This window comes from Paramisgurnus dabryanus, chromosome 20 (assembly GCF_030506205.2).
Source record: "Paramisgurnus dabryanus chromosome 20, PD_genome_1.1, whole genome shotgun sequence".
Taxonomy (NCBI): Eukaryota; Metazoa; Chordata; class Actinopteri; order Cypriniformes; family Cobitidae; genus Paramisgurnus; species Paramisgurnus dabryanus.
The window spans coordinates 10081177-10102627 of record NC_133356.1 but is presented as its reverse complement, the minus strand read 5'-3'; the positions used below and the strand labels follow the sequence as shown (position 1 = coordinate 10102627).

Below are 21451 nucleotides of genomic sequence, written 5' to 3'. Positions count from 1 at the left end.
GGAAGTGAGGAGGTGTATCTCATTTGCATTTAAAGGTACAGAGATTAAAACAGCACGTTTTTGTTCCCACCCTAATAGGGGCATTTTGGACATGCTAATAAATTATATGTGGGGATTTTGAGCTGAAACTTCACGGACACATTCTGAGCACATCTGAGACTTATATTACATCTTGTAAAAAGGCCATAACAGGTGCCCTTTAACGAGTAACTGTGAACCTAAAAGTGACCTGCATGATAAATGTATAATGTCTGCTTTTGTGCTTTTTATAGAAAAAAACCTCAAGCGCAAAAAAACAATCTGGCTATCCATACCGGTTGGTGTGTGAGTTGTTATGCATGAACCAAGAGCGGTTGTTGTCCACATACATGGCCCATGCTTTATCATCCTTCCCCAGCATCACGTCCTTCATGACATCGCCTCGGGCGATTCCAAACGCAGGGTCAGGGTGGTTGTCATAGCGATCGATGGTCATCTCCCAATAGTGCACACCACGGGAGAACCCAGTGTTGCCCATGACGACACGGTCATCGTAACTATTGCACGTCACCGTGAGGTTATCGTTGGACAAGATGATGTCAGGGTGGGCAGATGCAGAGTCAAAGGTGAACCAGGCAACTGTAGAGAGAATGCAGACATATACTATACAATTATTAAGACTCAACGGACTGTACTTCACTGTAAGTATACAAATCCACAATATCTCTTATACTCATAAGCAAACACATTACAAGCAGAAAGAAAAGTCTCCTTTAGGTTAAATAGATTGATCAGACATTCAGGCATTCATACCTGCAGCCACAGTTTGACTACAATATGAAGGTAGTCTCACTGAAATGAAGAGATAGAGGGAAGAAAGAGAGAAGGTGGAAAAGACAGAAAAAATGGAGAACAGAAAACAGTGATGAAGAGAAGGAGGGGAAAAAGAGAGTAACAGAATTGGGTACTGAAAGAGAGGAATGAAAGCAGTAGATGGATTTATTTAGCGCTCACAGTCTTATTTATTATAGCATCAGTCATGCAACAATGCTCATAAGTATCTCACTGCAGCAGATTTTTACTGTGATAGGTCTGGAAAAAGTTTTGCAGTATAATTTTTACTGACATGCTCAAGCTTCCCTGTGCATAAAGAGTGATAACATTCAAAAGTAAAATTTCTGAATATATATAACATCTCTTACTCTCCGATGTCTGCATCACAAGGGTTTTGCTGTACTGGCCGACTCCGCTGGAGTTAAATGCTTTAACACGAGATTTGTAAGTGCTGTGGAAGTGCAGACCGTCCACGGTGCAGATCGTCTCTGTGCCAACATATACTTCCTGTAGAATGCACACTTCATTTAGTAAACATGCATAATATTTTCAGTGTTAAAAGGGACACTACACTTTTTTTGAAAATAGGCTAATTTTCCAGCTCCCCTAGAGTTAAACATTTGATTTTTACCGTTTTGGAATCCATTCAGCTGATCTCTGGGTCTGGCGGTACCACTTTATAGCACAATTCATTGAATCTGATTAGACCATAAGCATCGCACTCAAAAATGAATAAAGAGTTTTGATATTTTTCCTATTTGGGTGATTCTCACGAAACCATTGAAACACCACGGCACTAATGATTTTTGCTATAAAATGTGTATTATAGTAATATTAAAAAGCATCAGAATTAACACAATACTGTGTTCTACCTTGAACAATGTGTGATTTCAACGTAAGAATTTATAATTTGTCAATTTTATCTCATTTTCTGCTGAAATTCTCATTGCCGCAATGTGTCCGGCTGTGTTTGAACATGCGTTATGTTGTAATTTAATCAAATTAACACAAAAATATTTAGAAAAAAAATAAATGGATGTTTTGCTAGACTACTTTAGAAAAAATAGAAAAAATATTTACTGAATATTCATGTATAATAATAATGAAGAAAAATTAGGAAAATGATGTGTCCATGCCTGATGTTCTCATCCTCCACAACACTTTTTGAGAACAGTTTAAGCACACATACAGAATTTTAATAAAGTTTGACTTTGAGTGACCAAGCACATGGACCAGTTACTTCAAGATGGCTACCAGGTTAGATCATTTTTTTACAGTTAATTTGAAATATTGTCTTGTCAGAATGCTTACACGACATTTTGATAATCATTACCGCAACAGATGCTTATTAAATGTTAATTTAATTAATAGAAGCATAATACTTTGATTTTAAATGCATGTGCAGAATCTCCAAATTATGTTCTTTCAGGTTTGTCATGTCTTTTTGAAAATATGTCAGTGTTGATGTTTTCTGACTGTTGCGGTAATGAGATTTTTTAGGACTAATTTTTTAAATTATGTTACAAAAAGTGTTAAATGATAAGTAAAAGTGTTTAAATTAATGTTCCCGTTTACTCCAGACTTTGTTTTTCAATGTCTGGTGGGAAAAAAGTAAATTTAAGCAATTTTTACATTTTCATGCTTGACATTTTTAAAAACCAAGTTTTCGTGAGAATCACCCATTTAAAACTTGATGATATTAGAGAAAATAGTCCATTTGATAACTTTCAAAAGCAGGGGACTATTTTCGGGCACTGCTTAATATCACTACGCCTGCTGCAGCCATGGTATGGCAGCAAAGTGTTTGATTATTACGCTACGATGAGAGTATAGTTCCTAGCCATATCTGCCTAGAAAATCACAACTTTTTAAAAATATTGAAACTCTTTGCTCATTTTTGAGCGCAATGCTAATGGTCCAACCAGATTCAATGGATTATGCTAAGCTATGCTAAAAGTGGTACCGCCAGACCCGGAGATCGACTGAATGGACTCCAAAACAGTAAAAATCAAATGTTTAATTCTAGGGGAGTTAGAGTTTAAAAAAAGTGGAGTGTCCCTTTAACAAGCATTAATAAATGCTAATTAAGTTAACTGGCAAGTTAACACTGACGCATAAGTAAAACACGGTGTGATATTATTGTCAATAATCTGTCAGAAAATAGAGCATGAGAACCCATGAATCTTTCTAAAGAGTATGGCCTGTTTAAAGTCTTTATGTGAACGACAATGCATGTGTGACATTGTGTTATTGAATGTGTGTGTGTGTGTGTGTTATTGAATGTGTGTGTCTGTGTGTGGTTATAGCCCATATACACCTGGTAACTGAAGTAGTAGACAGTCACCAAATAAGAGACCCTGGCCTTTATGAAATCCAATCACATGTGTTCCTGTAGCTCAACTGGTAGAGGTAAAGATCATGGGTTCTATCTCACACACATACTGCTAAAAAAGTACATTTTTTTTTTAGAGAAACCCCAATATATCATCCAATAATCAGTATCGGTCGATAAAAGCTATTTTTCCATCGGCCAATAGTTTAAAAACAGCAGATACTCATGGCCGATATATCCTGTCAATCAAAAGAGTTCAGGAAAATGCAATGAATTTGAGCTCTGTGTATAGAAAATGTAAAGAAACATCAGTAGTTTAATGTTCAATGTTAATGTTTAATATATAGATGAATAACATCCAGAAAATTTTATCTTCAGAATTTAGTTAATGCAAGTTAATATAACCACAAAACTATTGGTACTGGCAGATATCTGTCTGAATAATCGGATATTGGTGGAAAAAATTTGTGCATCTCTAGTTTAAATGCATCGTAAGTCAATTGTGATAAAAGCGTCAAATGCATAAATGTGAATCCTGCCATATATATATATAAATAGAATTCCGCAGTGCGAGGAATGAATCATCTTTGGACAGTAAGATGACACACTGTTTTTGTGCACTTGACTTGATCTAATGTCGACAAATAAGCGTTTTGCCGCATTCATGCAACACTCACTCTGAACTGGCCTCCAGTCCCATCATCCAGCTCTAAAATGTATCCATCCACAGCGATGGTGGAAAGGGGAGGCTGCTTCCACGATAAAGTTGCACTGTTGCTTTGAGTGCAACACTCTTCTAACTGAAGAATAGGAGCAGCTGGGACTACACAAGGACACACAAAACCACAGTCAAACGCATAGACGGACAAAGTTATTTTGAGTCCAGTGTTCTTTCTTACTGTGTCATTAAGCAGAGACATGCAGAAATAAAACGGACACAATTGCACAAACGTACCCTTCATTTGGACGAAGTCTAACTGATGTATGGTCTGTAGCAAAGGTCCACTGTCCAGGGTCAAGTCAAAGTCACTGCTCATGCGAGGGGTCAAAGAACCTTTACCCCACTGATTCTCAGTCATATGGACCCTTCTTATCAGAGCATCTGAGATCTACACACACACACACACACACACACACACACACACACACACACACACACACACACACACACACACACACACACACACACAGAGAGAGACACATACCGCGAGTCAGAATACATTAGACTAAATTATGTTAAATTAATGAAGTGTTGACATTATGTAAATGCATGACCTTGTGTTAATTTAAGAAAAGTCCCCAGGGCAGGATTAAAGTTTTGGAAGGCAAAGTGTCAATGAGCACAAGTGTTTGATTTTTGACTAGTTTTCACAAGTTTTACCACCTTTTTCATTTACTATTACTGGACAAGGTTTTTTAAGTAATCATTTTTCAGACATTGCTGAACTGAGACAACACAGCAAAATCACTGGTGTTAAAATAACACCCAGGGTGTCAAATTTAACACTGGAAAAGTGTGTATATGTGTCCACACTACACTGTGTTAATTTAGTCAAAAGTGTAGTGTTAATTTAACAACACTCATATGTTAATTTAACACTCAATATTGTTAAATTTTACACTTTGTTCAACACTATTCATTGTTGTTTCCACACTACACTGGTGTTGGCACAGAAATACAGTGTTAAAAATTAACACTCCTAATTTAAAGTCAACACCGGTGTAATGTGAATTCAACAATGTTAAGTGTTAAAATACTGATTAATAGCCACTTTTGTTGCTAATGGGTTGTTTCTATAAAAGACAAATGACAAGAAATATTGCAAAACCTCTTTTTATTAAAGTACATCACATTTAATATTTACATTGATACACACAACACTTTGCATTTAACACTGCTTATTTAAATACCTCAGCTACAATTAGAAACAGAATACAGTATGGAATAATGAAAGTTATCTTAAACCACAGCGCAGTGACATGAAAACCACTTATTATAAGGTCTTTAATAAATCAAATGAGAGTTAAAAAAAATTAGCCACCCTACTCAAAACTTGAACATTAAAATACACTGCAATTACCTTACTGGCAGGCAGAAATGCTTATCCTTCACAATACTAAAGATTTTTTCATAACAAAACAGACATTTCAATTCAAAAGACGTTTCATTTTTCTTAAATACGTTCCAACCTGGTATTTAGTTCTGTAGTTGTTTTACTCATGTAGTGGAAGGCTGCATCAGTGGTCTTCATCATGGAGGGAATGGCTTTTTGGTCCAGAATGATGCAAAAATTCTGGATGCAACTTCTGTTCCCAATGCAGTGCAGGCAGGGCTGTGCTGATCCATCCACCTCAAAGCATGGATTGATGCTCATCACCTAAGTGTTTAAAAAAAAGAGTGTATTTGATGAATGTATTTGATGTGTATTTATGAACTTGTATGTATTTACATGGGGTGAACAATGCAAGCAAACTAACTGCTGAATAAATAACTAGAACAAAATACTAAAAAACTTACACAGCACAATCAGTAGCTTCAGTTGCACATTGACCCTCTTTCTTCTTTCTTCCTTTCACAAATGAAAGGCAAGAGGTGAATGAGCCAGGGAAGAGCTGCCACATCACTGTCCCGTCCTAGCAAAACGGAATTTAAACACCATGAGTATACAGTTAAACTTTAAAACCGTAAAAGTAGCAAACCCATATACACTTACCATATTTAAACTCCTGTTGACCAGACAGAGGGTCATCCATATTGTTGTATGTTGGCTATTTTGCAATACATCACCTCAGCATATTTCTGCAGATTTTCAAAGACAAAAAGAGTCAAGAAAATACCAAAAAGGGTGCAGTTTTAACAGTTATTTGAATCAAAATCATCTCAGTATAATAAATCATGTTAGAGACAGTGTACAGTACAAATGTAATGTGTGTACTCACATAACTAGTTGGTAAGCTCTTATCCTCCAAACTGGGTTAAGGAACAACAGTTCCAGAATTCATGGGTATGCCGTATTCAAATATAGTCTGGTAGGGTCCTATCACAAAAAAAGACAATAAAGACTCTGAAAACTCAACATTCTTTTTATATTAAAAACAGCACTCAAGACAATATGAATCTTCATTTATACATTTTCAAAATAGTAATCAATTTGATTGCTATTTAATATGACATCAATAGCAAAACGATGTATGAGAAGATAATATATTTTTATTAAAGTTGGCAGCAGGTCATGTGAGTTTCTTTCCAGATTAATAATAATAATAATAATAATAATAAGTACAAAACTACATATACTTAAAAGATTGGTCAACTGTTCAGTTATGTCAAATAAAATGATTTATATGTATAAATATATAAACTTACCTTCTGTAATGAATTTATATAAGTATTAGCAGTCGTTTCTCATTGGAAGTCATCCATGTCAGGTCTTCTTTAATAAACTGCCCTAAAAACAGCATCTCTTTTGAATGATTTGAAGCACTCAGTGTGAACTTTCACCAAACTAGCATCTATAATGACAGAAAAAGCAAATGTTCGCCATACACGTTTTACACTTCCGTATGTATTTGCCATTTGCAGCTGTCTGACATCTAGCGCCACGAAAAGCTTACAACAATGCATCCAATCCAGCAATCTGTGCATACAAATGATGATATATTGTGAGGTTTTGGTCAAATTAATTGTTGGTATGGCGATATTTCCCCTGTTTGCATACATCTTAGAAAAACACATGACGATGCGGTTGCGGTTTTCTCCGTGTTTTTCAGTAATTTGAATAATTAACCGATATCCGTGCACTCACGTGCATGTAAACGACCTCGTTAACTCACGGTATCTAGCCTATATGATTACCTTATAACGAGCATCATATGGTGAATAAACGAGCTTTCATTTAACTTAATTTCATACCTTCAATTTGTAGTGCATGTCGCGTTTTATCATGGTTCAATTCGTTCATATCTCCTGTTAATATTATCCTTCTTGGTTAAAACTTTTAGCTAGCAGTTTAACTTTATACTAAACTAACAAGGGAACAACACAACACAAGGTAGCTCTGATTAAACTGAACCAAATAACGAACAAAGGGGAAATAAAATGGGAAAAATATCTTATTTAGGTTTTTTGGCATATGGCTGCGTAGAGTCAGACAGAGAAATAACAGTTTAATTTAGCTAAACCATGTGAATATTATGAGACTGATTTACCTGATCTCTTCAGTCCTCCTCTGAAAGAAAATGGCGGTAAAATCCCTGACAGGATATGTTTAGTGGAGGCGTGGCTTGATTTACACCACTCAGAGTGAAATCTGATAACACCCTTGTTTAACACTGACACTGTTGTGGATATAACACTGGCCTAGCAATGGCAGTGTTATTTTATTACCAGATAGTGTTAAAACAGCATCAACACTGTGTATTTAACACCATCCCTGAAAATTTAACACTGGTGATTTTGCTGTGAAGTTGTATATGTCATGTATTTTAACAGATTTAAATGATTAGTTTACATTTATTAGTGTAAAAATCTAAAAAAAAATCCTTAAAGGAAAACACCAACATTTTGTAATATTTTACTATGTTCTTACCTCAACTTAGACAAATTAATACATACCTATCATTTATCAAGGTGTGCACTTTATCTTTGCACAGCACGTCGTGAATGTGTTAGCATTTAGCCTAGCTCCATTCATTCCTTAGGATCCAAACAGGGATGAATTTAGAAGCCACCAAACACTTCCATGTTTTCCCTATTTAAAACTGTTACATGAGTAAGTATGGTGGCACAAAACAAAACATGGCGATTTTTTAAGCAGATAAAAATGAGAACTATATTGTATGGCGGAAGAGCACTTAGTTTGCAGCACTTCGACCTCAGCGCGCAGTTACTACAATATAGTTCTTATTTTTTATCCACTTAAAAAATCTCCACATTTTATATTGTGCCACTCGTGTAACTACTCATGTAACAGTCTTTAAATAGTCTTTAACAGTCTTTAAATAGGGAAAACATGGAAGTGTTTGGTGGCTTCTAAATTAATCCCTGTTTGGATCCTAAGGAATGAATGAGGCTAGGCTAAATGCTAACATATTCACAATGCGCTGTACAAAGATTAAGTGCATGCATTGAAAAAAGATAGGTATGTATTAATTCGTCTAAGTTGAGGTATGATCATAGTAAAATATTGAAAAACGATAGTGTTTTCCCTAAGTTTATTTTGGCTAGAAGTGGGTTACTCATAGCCTGGCTATATCCAGCCTATTGTTAACATTCACTGTGTGTAATGAAGGCTATATTGCATGCTGGGATCATTCTGCTTCTCATCAGATTCCAAACTGTGAGATAAACTAAACACACTACGTCAATGCGTTGAATAAAGCAGCAAATGTCAAACCACTTCAATGGGTCTTTAACAAACAGACTGATACACTCTCAGAATAAATACAAAAGCTTTCACTAGAACAGTACCCTTTCAAAAAGTACATCTAATGAGCGCATATTAGTACCCCAGAGGTACATATTGGTACCAAATATATACATATCTTTACCTAAATGGTACATATTAGGATCTTTTAAAAGAGTAAAATTCCAGTGATAGCTTTTGTAAAAAAAAAATTCTGAGACTGTATTAACATGCAATTAGAACTCACGAAACATTAAACAAATACATGTTCATATATATTAAAAGATCCATCAGAGCTTTGTATAGTGTGTAAGCTGAAATCACAAGATCATGAGTATCTCATTTAGGGTCAATGACCTGCAGGAAGCCACTCGGATCATTCTCCTTGATGACCTCCAGACAGTATTCCATCAGTCCAGTGGTCTGCCTTAACTTCACCGTGCAGTGGGATATCTGGTCACGAACCACCTGACACAAAAGGAAGAAAGGGAGAAAGAATGAGAATAAATCCTGTATAACTCTACTGTGGCTGTGTTGCTAAGCAACAGTAGGACCAATTGTTATATGAGCAGGCAACACATCACTGACCTTTTCCCAAAAAACAAAACATCCCAAAATCACTTCATTTATGCATAGTCTAGTGGATGAATGTATGTGTGTGTTTGTGAGTCACAGTTTTTCCGCAAGCATAGTTCAACCTCAAACATTGTGTGGACAGGCCATCATGTGCGTATCTCTCCTCATTAAACCTACCGTCTATGTCCCATTTAAATGATGTACACGTGTGTGCACATACACAACTGCTTTATTAAGATGTAGACCGACAGAGCTTTACAATGCCAACAACAAATCATACATATGAACATTTTCCGAAACCAGATCCAGACAGAACCTGACAAAACAGATCAGAATAAAAGCATCGTAGCTCTCTGTCTCATCTCAGCAAAGCCACTGGACAACACTAGAACCCCAACATCTTTGTAACCATGGGAACAAGCTTGTAGCACCATGGAGACAAGAGGCAAGAGAGGCTTTCATAGGATGTCAGCAAAAGCAACAATTCTTACACAACACAACTAAAGTGCACTCAAGGATTTTTTCATAACTAACAAATCACTATAGACAAAGTAACGATCGCCCCCTAAAAGGGGCATAAATTATACGATTTGGGAGTATTGATACGGTTTACTTTCATCCACAAACTCTTTTTGTGATCCACATTCATTAAAGGTGCAGTGTGTAATTTTTAGAAGGATCTCTTCACAAAAATGCAAAATAATATACGTAACTATTTTATCAGGGGTGTATAAAGACCTTTATATAATGAACTGTTATGTTTTTTTTACCTTAGAATGAGACGTTTTTATCTACATACACCGAGGGTCCCCTTACGTGGAAGTCGCCATTTTGTGCCGCCATGTTTCTACAGAAGCCCTTAACGGACAAACCTTTTTTACTAAGTTGTCTCCGTCAATTACATGTTTTTCCAGTGGCGGCTACCAAAGCTTCTCTATGCGTTTCAAAACGAGGGGTGAGCAGTGGACTGAGCTGTTGGTTGCAATGCGCAACCTCACCACTGGGTACCGCTAAAATTTACACACTGCACCTTTAAGAAAGTCATATGTTTTTGGAAACAAACGGCCCCTTTAGAGGGGAAATTTTGCAAGACTTTTTAAAAGATTTCAAATAAATCTTTGGTGTCTTCAAAGTACGCATGTGACGTTTCAGCTCAAAATATCATATAGATAATTTATTATGACATGTTTGCCACTTTGTTGGTGTGAGCAAAAATGTGCCGTTTTTGGTTGTGTCCATTAAAATGCAAATGAGTTGATCTCTGCACTAAATTGCAGTGCAGTGGTTGGATAGTGCAGATGAAGGGGCGCATTTTCCCCTTCTGACATCACAAGAGCAGCCAAATTTCAATGACCTATTTTTTCACATGCTTGCAGAGAATGGTTCGCCAAAACTAAGTTACTGGGTTGATCTATTTCACATTTTATGGGGACCCAATTATAGCACTTAAACATGGAAAATGTCAGATTTTAATGATATGTCCCCTTTAAGTTTCTATAAAAGCACACTGATTTTAAAGTTTTAAAAAAGTGCAGCACACTAAGTACAGGCAGAGTCCCACTGCAGCAACCTAGAATCTTGTTCCAGGACACAATGACTCAGGGTTAAATATGTTAATAGCCCAGATCTTCATTCATTAAAACACTCTCAACTTCATAAAATCTTCTATATGTATAGCATAAACCCTTAGATTAGGAACAGTAATTTCGAAAAACTAGCCATACAGTAGCTGCTGATTTTTGCTGTGTAAAGCATAAATCTATTTTCAGAACTTAAGAATCTCAACCCGCAGTGACCTGTTTGTCTTACTATTAAAGGGAGGTGGGGGATTTAAAGCTATTTCATGCATTCTGACTTAATAATACTGTTTAAGAGTTGATTTCCTTATGCTAAACATAAGCAAAGTGTCAAAAAAGTACTTCTGTGCTGAATGCACTTCGCAAGAGTTCGTACAAGTTTCTGAAAGTTTTTCCAGAACATGAAAGATTCATACTTAACAATTTTGCATTATTTCCTTTAAGGGCAATTTCAGTGCAGGAAGTACAGTGGAAGTCCTTATATGGGCACTTCACCCAGAATAGCACACGCACACACCAACCAAGAGCTGGCATGAAATCAATGTCACCAAAGAAGTGTGCTGTTGAGGAAAATTTAAGCTTGTTTATCTTCCCAAAGAACCCAGCCTTATGGAAACAATAGATATAGTATGTTCATCCGGGGTAACGGCAGAGTTGTGCGTGTGTGTTTGTTTAAAGCTGTATTTGGTTGAAATGGGGCGGTCCCAACCGGGTCATGAGTCACAGGCGGTAAGTAAATCTGCATCAAATGTCTGTGTTTTGCATATAATGTAAACGAAACAAACATGTAGTGAATCATAATTTATCCAGAGATAGTGGGATAATGTTTTGTGTGTTTTGCTTGCTCGTGACTCGTTCCACCCGTGCCGTGGTACACATCCAGAAGCTCTGGCTTATTTGCAAAGTATTGGTACAGCTTGTCTGTCTTTTATAAATCTGACAAAACTAAAGACTCTTTGGATATATAAATGTTGAAATAATACTCTATATAGGTACTCAAGATTAACGTGTGTTATGTGAACTTTAAAATAAGAAGTGATGTGCATAAAATGCGCCACCGTTTAAGATGAACACTTTTAAACACACATGCACTGCAACATACCACCCTGTGTATTTGGTTCTAAAGCTACTAAAAGATTCATTAAAAATTTCCCCTTAAAACACATGAATAAAATATTATTTATTCATCACTTCTGTAAACACATACTAAATACCTTTAAGGTGGCAGTCATTAAAGAATCAAATTGGGACTTAAGTAATTATCACCAAATCTAAATGTCTGAAACCTTCCTCTTTGGCCATTTTGCAGTTATATTAGAGACTTAATATTTGGAATTGTGTTAAAACTGAAGTATGTATTTTATTTCATGCTTCTGTAGTGCAGACATTGCAAGACATTACTTTGGTTTTAATGCTATACTGCATGCTGCCCATCCACTGATGATGTTTACTCATAAAATAACATATTATGCCATGCAGACTAAATAAATGCTGTTAACTGTGTTGCGGCAGCCTCCGAGACATCAAACACTTTATCAATATACCATTCAATGTTATAGGCTTAAAGATTTGTATGCGGCCCTCCTCCCCAATTGTTAATGTGTGTGACTAAAGTCATAATTGGCAATTTACCTAATGGGATCTATTAGCTTTCCAAAGGGTATCGGAGCACATTCATCACAGAGCTAATCAGAGACAAACTGCTTCTTTTCATTAAGTTGGGAGTGATTTAAATAATCAGGTACTTACTGAAAGTTTGTGTTCGTGTTCTTTGGTTACTCTGCTGAGCAGCTGGGCTTTCCTGCGATTGAGAGCTTCGATCAGAGCGTCACACTGAGCAACCAAACACGCTTCGAATTCAACTCCATTCTCCTAAATCAGTAACACAGAGACACAGCAAGGAATGAGATCATAATACAGGTTTGAACATTTAAGATGCTAGGGCTGGGCTTTAAAGGGACACTCCACTTTTAAAAAAAAAAAATATGCTAATTTTCCAGCTCCTCTGGAGTTAAACATTAGATTTGTACCATTTTGGAATCCATTCAGCTGATCGCTGGTTCTGGCGGTACCACTTTTAGCATAGCTTAGCATGATCCATTGAATCTGATTAGACCATTAGCATTGCGCAAAAAAATACAGAACAATATTTCCCTATTTAAAACTTGACTTTTCTGTAGTTACATTGTGTACTAAGACCGATGGAAAATAAAAAGTTGCGTTTTCTAGGCCAATATGGCTAGGAACTATACTTTCATTCTGGCGTAATAATCAAGGACTTTGCTGCCATAACATGACTGTTTTTGGGCATTGCGTAATATCACTATGCCTGCTGGAGCCATGTCCTTAATTTTCCGCAATATCAGCCTAAAAAAACATTTTATTTTCCGTCTGTCTTAGTACACGATGTAAATACAGAAGAGTCAAGTTTTAAATAGGAAAAATATCGAAACTCTTTGGTTATTTTTGAGCGCGATGCTAATGGTCTAATCAGATTCAATGGATTATGCTAGGCTATGCTAAAAGTGGTACCGCCAGACCATGTAGATCAGCTGAATGGATTCCAAAACGTTAAAAATTAAACGTTTAACTCTAGGGGAGCTGGAAAATGAGAATATTTTCAAAAAAAGTGGAGTGGCCCTTTAAGGGCATAATACACAAATGTTTTAGTAAAATTGTTTATTGTCTTGTGACAATTAAAGTAATTTAGAGATACAATAATACACAATTGAACCCTTAGAAAAAAAGGTACAAGAAGGTACCAACGCTTTTTTTTTAAAAGTACACTTTTGTACTTTAAAGGTGCATATTGGTGCCTCAAAGGTACACATTGGTACCTCACAGTTAAATACTGGTTCCTCAAAGGGTCATATCCGCACCAACTTGTGACAACTTGTGTACCTTATCTTTATTTGACAGTGACTATGAGGTTCATCTTTTCACACTGAGGACAATCAAAAGACAAATTCTAATTTTCAAAAAATTTCTTTTTCCAGATTCTGCATGGTGTACATTTTTTATCACAACTGTTAACGTGAGCATGTGTGTACCTGTATATGTTGTACCATGTTTCTGAGCTGCACCAGGAACTCTTTTGCCTCTGTGGCCCGATCAGACAGAACATTCAATGCTTGAGAAAGCTGACCCTGAAAAGATAAAGAGACAAACAATATAATATAAATATATAAGAATTAACTGTAGGTCTTTATTTTTAAATGTACTGTAAAATAAAGTTTGCTGTGGTTATGCAGCTGTTTGCCCGTAAATTACTGTAGATTTAAACTTATGTTATTTACCGGCAAGAGTTTGTTCAAAGTTAAATGAACATTAAACATGAACACATCTTTGTCTTTACAGAATAAAACTGTAAAATAACCGCCTCATTCAAAGCATGGGAACCAGAAATCCTCATTAACCTTTTGCAGTTTTTCCTTCAAATTTTGGTTCCCAGAATGCTTTGCATGAGGCTGTTATTTTAGTTTTACTCCGTAAAAGTGCAGACTTGTTAATGTTTAATGTTCATTTAACTTACAACAAACTGTTGCCAGTAAATAACAAACATTTTAATCTACAGTAAGTTACTGGCAAACAGCTTCTAGTAATACTGTAATTTCTACAGACATTTTTAACAATGTACAGTATATCTGAAGTACATATCCATATTCAAACTTGGTGACTGACGTTCAAATCTTTAATGCAATGTTTTACACACTATTCATAACATCACTAAAAGTGGATAAATGTTGCATAAATTTAGCAATGAACTCCCTCAAATACAGGGACGTAAAATAAATAAGTTTGTAAAATCATATCTGCTTGTTATTTGTAGTCTTATCTGTAGTCTTTAAAAAAGTATGTTTCTGAAAATATACTATTTCTGATCTCACTGATCTTAATTTACGAAGTAGCGATGATTTATTGTTTTATTTAGACTTGACATTTTGAAAGCGGTACATTTCAAACCACACAGCAGATACCGTATTTCAGTAATATATACACTAAGTTTACCTCAACAAGGAATTAGTAATATGCGCAAATTGTATGAAGTGATATTTGAGAGAGGAAATGACGTGATTTGTGGGAGGTTAGACATTAAATCTGTCATTTCAGGAGTGGGTGAGAGATTAGGAAGAGGAGTGAATGTGCGTGTGTGCGTCAGGCACTGTTCAATGATGTTGCTTTAGAGTGGGAAAAATATCCCATTATAAATGTTCTCACATTGCCATGACAACCATCCATCAGGAGACCTACGCTTTCATTTTGGATCTGTTCTCAAATGAAGGCAAAAAATTAGAGAAGGAACGAAACACAGCGCTCCAAATTTTACTCCATGGCCTATATACTACATTGTAGCTTTATACACTATTGTAGTGCACTACACACTAGAGTCTCAAACACTACACTCTCACAACATTAAACACTTGAGCACTATATACTCTACTACAAACAAATACAGAACAGAGCCCTACATATCATAATATTACACAGCAGAATACCACAAAGTCACAGTGCTATAACAAGTTTGTACACCACTACAGGGGAGCAATATGGCCGCTTTGACAACGGATGTCCCACCTTTGAGTTAAAAAAAAACACTTATCAATCGATAAATATACTTTCGATTGTCAGGAGTAGGGACTCTATAAAGAGTCATGTGAGGAGATTGCCAACCTGTTTGCATGCGCAGTAGCTAAAACCACCCTGAAAATGTTTTTTTTAGCATAATTTAAGCTTGAGAAACAAAGTTATGATACAGTTGATGTCAGGTTTAACTGTTGGTCAGAAATATGTTGTTTAACTGTGACTTTAGCATGCATTTTTAGAGACATCTGTCTGTATTCAAGTAGACAGGACTATAGTCTTGCATGACTGAAATAACTACCTGGAGGCGTTGCAACGATGGCCGCCTAGCAGTGGCGGCTGGTGACTGCTCTTCCAAAGGGTGCGCAAATTCAAAATATCTGTTTGTTGCGTCATGTGAACCATGTGCATCACGTGTTTTGTCAAAATAAGTGCCTGCTGCACACGCGTCAAAACTGGTTTATGATAAAAGAGACGCTCACGTTCACAAAATACACGCAAGACACTCCCTTAACAGTAAATTTGATTATGCATGAGATTATGCAAACGCAAGCATTTCTTTTATCATAAACCCTTTAGACGTGTCTGCAGCAGGCACTTATGTTGACAAAACACATGATACACATAGGATCACTCGACACGCAGAACACATATTTTGAAATGACGAACCACACACATGATGGGCTACATACATGTTTTGACGAACTTTACATCGAGCGCCCTCGACAAAAGAAGTCGCTGGCCGCCACTGCCATAGATATGTATAAAGGCTAGATGTCTCGTCACGCTGCTGGCCAATTGAGTGGAACGTCCGCATTTTGGCGGCCATCTTACCACAGGGCGCTCACTCATCATAGCTTTGAGTTTTAATGATGCAGGTACTTTTAATTGACCATAACTTGCTTAATTTTTTACCGATTTTCAAACGGTTTGGTTTGTTATAAACGTCAAAGATGTACCTATGACACTGCATACCTATACTAAAAATAAATAAAAAAATTCATGAAACATGTTAAAGCATCCAGAATTATAGCCACGTTAATAACGTTTGTAAAAAAACAAACCTTTTGAAAATCGGTAGAAAATTGAGCAAGTTATGGTCATTTAAAAGTATCTGCACCATTAAACTCAATGCTACAATCGAGCGAGCGCCCTGTGGTAAGATGGCCGCCAGGTGATGCCGTTAGGGACTCGGCGGTAAGACATCTAGCCTTTATACATATCTATGGCCACTGCCGCCTACTAGGTGGCCTCCCTATAGGGACTTTGGCTAAACACTACAATGCTACATACTAAAACCGAACAACAGCTACAATGTTCCATACATTTCATATTAAATCTAATTGTTGCAATCAAAGTCTGACGCCACCAATGGCACAAGTTTGGGGTAGGACACTTAATGTGTATAATCAGGTGTATATCATGTAATTGACAACATCAATGGTTGCTCAGCTTCTTATGTAAGTGTTTGTGACACAGAGAAAAAGTGAAATGGCAAAAGAAAGGCAAGCATATGGTGCCCCCAAGCTATAGCAAAACTACAATCTGTTCACTGAATGACGAGCAAGTGTCTGCAGTGCAGAATGAGGCCATTTCTATCTAAATTTCTAATATGAGGCCAGATCGCCTGTGTTCAGTATAACAGCTACAGATGGTACTGTGGTAGAGGACACTGATCCAAGATCTGCACTCTCTCTCTCTCTCTATCTCTCTGTGTCCCAGGTGCTAAATAGGAGAAGCCATATTTGGGTCTGCCGTTATGTTGCTGTCCCAATTCAAACTGAAACAAATATGCGGCCATCCATATACACAGAGTACTGTAAATGAACGCACAGTATGATACAAATCAACACACATGGAGTAACAAAAATAATGTAATTAAAAAAAACAGATTAATTAATGTTGCTGAACACAAAGTATAATGCAAAACATATCTGGTAATATTACTGTTATTTATTTACTGACGCCATTCCAGCATCTATGGCTATATCGATGGCGAGAACCAGTTAATCTACACACAAGTTAATCTATTCACAACTTTGAGAAAGACAATTTGGCATCTCCAATACACCTAACCTGCATGTTTTTGGCCTGTTTGGCCAAACTCCACACAGAAAGGCCTCTTGACCCGGATGGTGCTTAAACCAGGACCTTTTTGGTGTGAGGCAACATAAGACTACCCACTGAGCTACAACAGTCATGTTACTAAACACAAAGTTTATGCAAATCAACACACATGAAGTCATGTTATTGAACACAAATAATGCAAATTAACACACAGTAATGTTACTGAACATAATAAACAATGCAAATCAGTACACATCAAGTCATGCTAGTAAACACAAATAAGAAAAATCACTACGTATTACACTCTTAAAAATAATGGTCATTAATAATGGCTAAATTTGGCTAAAAAGTTCCTTAAAGAACCTTTAACATCCGAAGAACCTTTCATAAAAAGGTTCTTCTGATGGTTCTTTGAGGAACCAAAAATGGTTCTTATACTTCTTTTTTCTATGGCATCACTGTTAAGAACCTTCTAAGCACCTTAATTTTTAAGAGTGTACACTCAAAAACAAATGCTGGGTTATTTTCAACCCAGCTTTGAGTTAAACAAGGATGAACCCAAAACGTTGTTTCAACCCAAAATGGAGGGCTATTTTAACCCATTGTTGGGTCAAACATAAACATTTTCTTGATAAATTCAACCCAACGGTTGGGTTTGTCACTTTTTGACCCAAAGCCTGGTTGAAAATAACCCAGCAGACGACTCCGCATCCGCATACCGCGCCGAAGTCACCAGCTCCAGTGCTGATGGGGTGCAGATCTGGCCCGGAGTCGTCTACCGTCTGGTTATTAAACACACAAAATAGCAAATCAAAACACAAGTCATATAGCTGAACAAAGAAAATATAATTAACAGATATGAAGTTATGCTACTGAACACAAAGCCTTTAATAACGCAAATAAACTTGGACATTATGTGTGTGGTTTAAAAGATGTTTAGCATGTTCTTTCTGTTTTATCTCTCTGTCTGTTCATGCTTGTCCAGCCCATCGCTGTTTAACTGCTAAATTAATGTACTCAAAATTTGACACTCATGATGTAGTATGTTGAGCATGTGTGTGTACCTGGTAATTATCACGTTGTGGGGACCAATTGTCCCCACAAAGATAGGAATACCAGTGTTTTTGTGACCTTGTGGGGACATTTTGATGTCCCCATGAGGAAACAAGCTTATAAATCAAACAAGATGATGTTTATTAAAAATGTAAGGTACAAGAAAGGTTTTTGTGATGGTTGGGGTTAGGGAATGGGGCAGGTAAGGGGAATAGAATATACAGTTTTTATGGTATAAAATGCATTACGTCTATGGAATGTCCCCACAAAACATGGAAACCAGAATGTGTGTGTGTGTGTGTGTGTGTGTGTGTGTGTGAGAGAGAGACAGAAAGAGAGAGAGTGAAAGAGACAGAGGGGATTCTTCTCTCGGTCTTTGCCTGTCCTTTTCATACATTATTTTCCCTTTCACACACGCATACACAAAGACACACTATAAATCAGCTCTCTGTCTCATGTTGCCAACAACAGGCCACAATCACTGCAGTTTTACACTGTTCCCCAGGAACGGACAAATTACCACAGACATGTTTATGATGAGAAAACATCCCTAAGAAACCCACCCTTTAAAACGGCCACACTCTTTAAAATAAAGGTGCTTATAGCGGTGCAACAGCAGAACCATTTAAGGTTCCCCAAATAACCTTTCAGTCAAAGGTTCTTAAAAGAACCATTTCTTTCTTATCTGTTTATGGTGTGTAGAAGCCTTCCCTTAAACAAAACCTTTTGTGCTACTTAAAGGTTTCAATCTAACTTAAAAACGGTGCGCAATTGGTATGAATCGTGGCTGTGTCGTGCGCTGTGTTTATATGGAACCCGAGCTCATCTCAACACGCACTATTATAGATCAGATATGTTAAGAGCAAGGCACTGCGTTAGACCCAATGCTTTTTAAACAGCCTCAAACAATTCCCCCACCTTATGTAGTTTCCACATGGCCCCCAGCGCTTTGACTTCATGAGTGGAGTGTTTGCCGTCCTCCAGACACTGGTAACACACTGGGGTCTTACACTGGACGCAGTACATACTCAGGTTCTCCAGCTCGTGCTCGGTGCAGGTGGATATCTTGCGTGGGCTCGCGCGCCGGCTAATCCTCCCCTGCGCCGGTGGCACGAGCCGGTGCTTGGCAAGCGGACCCCGGGGCGGGTGGCACCGGAGGCGGCACGGGTCGCAGTAAAACACATCGCACTGCTCGCACATAACCGTCGCCTCGCGTGGGTTCTTCTCGCACAGCTGACACTTGAGCGCGGCCGCTTTGCTCTGCTGATACCTGTCCACCACCCCCTCCAGCACGCGGTTCTTCGGGAAGCCTCGGAGTCCCCGGTCGTCAAGCGTCAGGCTGCGGTGGCACTGCGGGCAGGTGAGGCACGAATTGCGCGGGACCGGCGGGAGGACGCCGGTGTGCGGCAGCAGGTGATGGTGCGCTGGCGGAGGCACGGAGGGAGGGAAAACGCGTACCCCGTTGGGGGACTTTTGGCACGGGGTGGTCGGCGCGCTCACGAACCCGCCGTAAGAGCCGTAGCCGCTGTCCGCCTCGCTGTACAGACTCATCTTATCCAGGTCCAAGTAATCATAATCGGACACGCCGGAGCCGGACGCGCGGCTGCTCTGTGGGGACTCGGCGTCGGGCGTTTGCACCAGGATGTTGCGAGCGCAGGCCAGGCAGATATTATGTGAGCACGGCAGGATGATGGGCTCACGGAAAAACGATCCGCAAACCGGACATTTTAATTCCTCTTCCATTTCATCCATCTTGTTCATCGAGGTGGATGCGGAGACGGACTCCCTGTGACCGAAAGCAATAAATTCCGGATGCGGATACTTCTCCTTCCCGTTCTCCATCCTATGCACAAGATGATAGCGAAGGGGGCGGTATAAAATCGGGGGCGTAGGCTGACATCAGCATTGGTGCATGTGGGGCAACGGCTAGTGCACGAAATCTCTGTCAGTCCACGTGATGAGCGTCTGAAACCCAATCAGGGGGATGATGCTTCACTGTCAACAAAGGATGGCGGAGCTGCTTGAGCAATGAGACGCGACCAATGTTTGTTTTATTGCACCTGCTGTAACAGAGCACCTTCATCCATCACCTGTTAAGATGTGTGGGAACAGGTCAGACACAAGCTACAAGAGATAGCATTTGACAGATGAAAATGTGAGAGGTAGATGTGAAATCCTCTCTTAATTCCTGGAGGATGATAATTGCCTCCAGCAGCATTGCCATGGTAACAAGAGAGAGAGAGAGAGAGAGAGAGAGAGAGAGAGAGAGAGAGAGAGAGAGAGAGAGAGAGAGAGAGAGAGAGATGGAGGAGAATTTTTTCGAGAGTAAAGGCAATCTGTCCAACACTTTGCACCGGGTGTGTGATACATTTTAAATATTAAAATGGTTTTCAGAAAAAGTGGGGCATTTACAATTTTTTACCTAAGGTTCCAAAAGGTTTTTGCAGCCATGCCTACTCAAAAAAAAAAAAATCGTTTGTAATCATATAGTGGAACCACGTTAAGTGCTTTATAGCACCTATGTAGCAATACAAAGCTTCTGTATTACTGTAAAATTTAGATTAAGGGATGATCTTATAGTAATGATATTTTTTGCATTATAGCTCACATACATGAACACATTGGGGTGCTTTTAATAAATAAATAAAAAACAGATAGACATAAGTGATTTTGACAAAATGTCCAACCCATGTATATTGAAATGACCAAAGTTTTGACCTTGTATTCTTCTGTGTTATTTGCTATAAACACGTGTAAGCATTTGAAACATGAGTGTTATTAAAGGAGTTCAGGAGAGCATGTGTGGGTGTTTTTATGTTGTTGTGGAGGTGAGTGTGTACATGTGTACACGTGTGTGTGTGTGCGTATGTGGGGAGGGCTGTGGGTTGAGAGCCATGTGATTTTTCTCCATATGCCTCTCTTGTGGATATCTGTGTGAGATTTGGTGGTGGGGATTTAATTGCTTAATTACTTTTTATTATTATGACAGTAACTGGGTCACAGAGCAGGTTTTAAACTGGGACCTGTATGTATTGAGAGTATGCGAG

The 21451-nt window shown here is 38.0% G+C and overlaps 1 protein-coding gene and 1 long non-coding RNA gene across 11 annotated transcripts in view; both read right to left on the bottom strand.

The window, feature by feature from the left end:
* The window catches only part of trim9 (tripartite motif containing 9), a 28274-nt gene extending 7198 nt beyond the window's left edge, over positions 1–21076 (bottom strand). The window contains exons 1-11 of one of the 10 annotated variants that reach the window (XM_065296319.2): positions 19323–21076; positions 18071–18133; positions 14922–14969; positions 13754–13849; positions 12453–12575; positions 8908–9018; positions 4101–4254; positions 3823–3968; positions 1182–1320; positions 793–831; positions 369–618 (exon numbers count right to left, since the gene is read on the bottom strand). In XM_065296319.2, the coding sequence (XP_065152391.1) occupies positions 369–618; positions 793–831; positions 1182–1320; positions 3823–3968; positions 4101–4254; positions 8908–9018; positions 12453–12575; positions 13754–13849; positions 14922–14969; positions 18071–18133; positions 19323–20246 (2093 nt within the window). In that variant the 5' untranslated portion in view covers positions 20247–21076. Of the gene's footprint in view, positions 1–314; positions 619–792; positions 832–1181; positions 1321–3822; positions 4255–8907; positions 9019–12452; positions 12576–13753; positions 13850–14921; positions 14970–18070; positions 18134–19322 lie in introns of all 10 variants that reach the window. The other 9 variants (XM_065296315.2, XM_065296321.2, XM_065296318.2 and 6 more) reach the window with 9 other exon arrangements.
* Positions 4739–7612, bottom strand: LOC135787548 (uncharacterized). Its single transcript, XR_010547096.2, has 5 exons — positions 6513–7612; positions 6086–6183; positions 5860–5945; positions 5664–5779; positions 4739–5523 (listed from the first exon to the last, which is right to left on the bottom strand). It is a non-coding gene; the product is annotated as an uncharacterized lncRNA (long non-coding RNA).
* Positions 21077–21451: the final 375 nt, after the last annotated feature.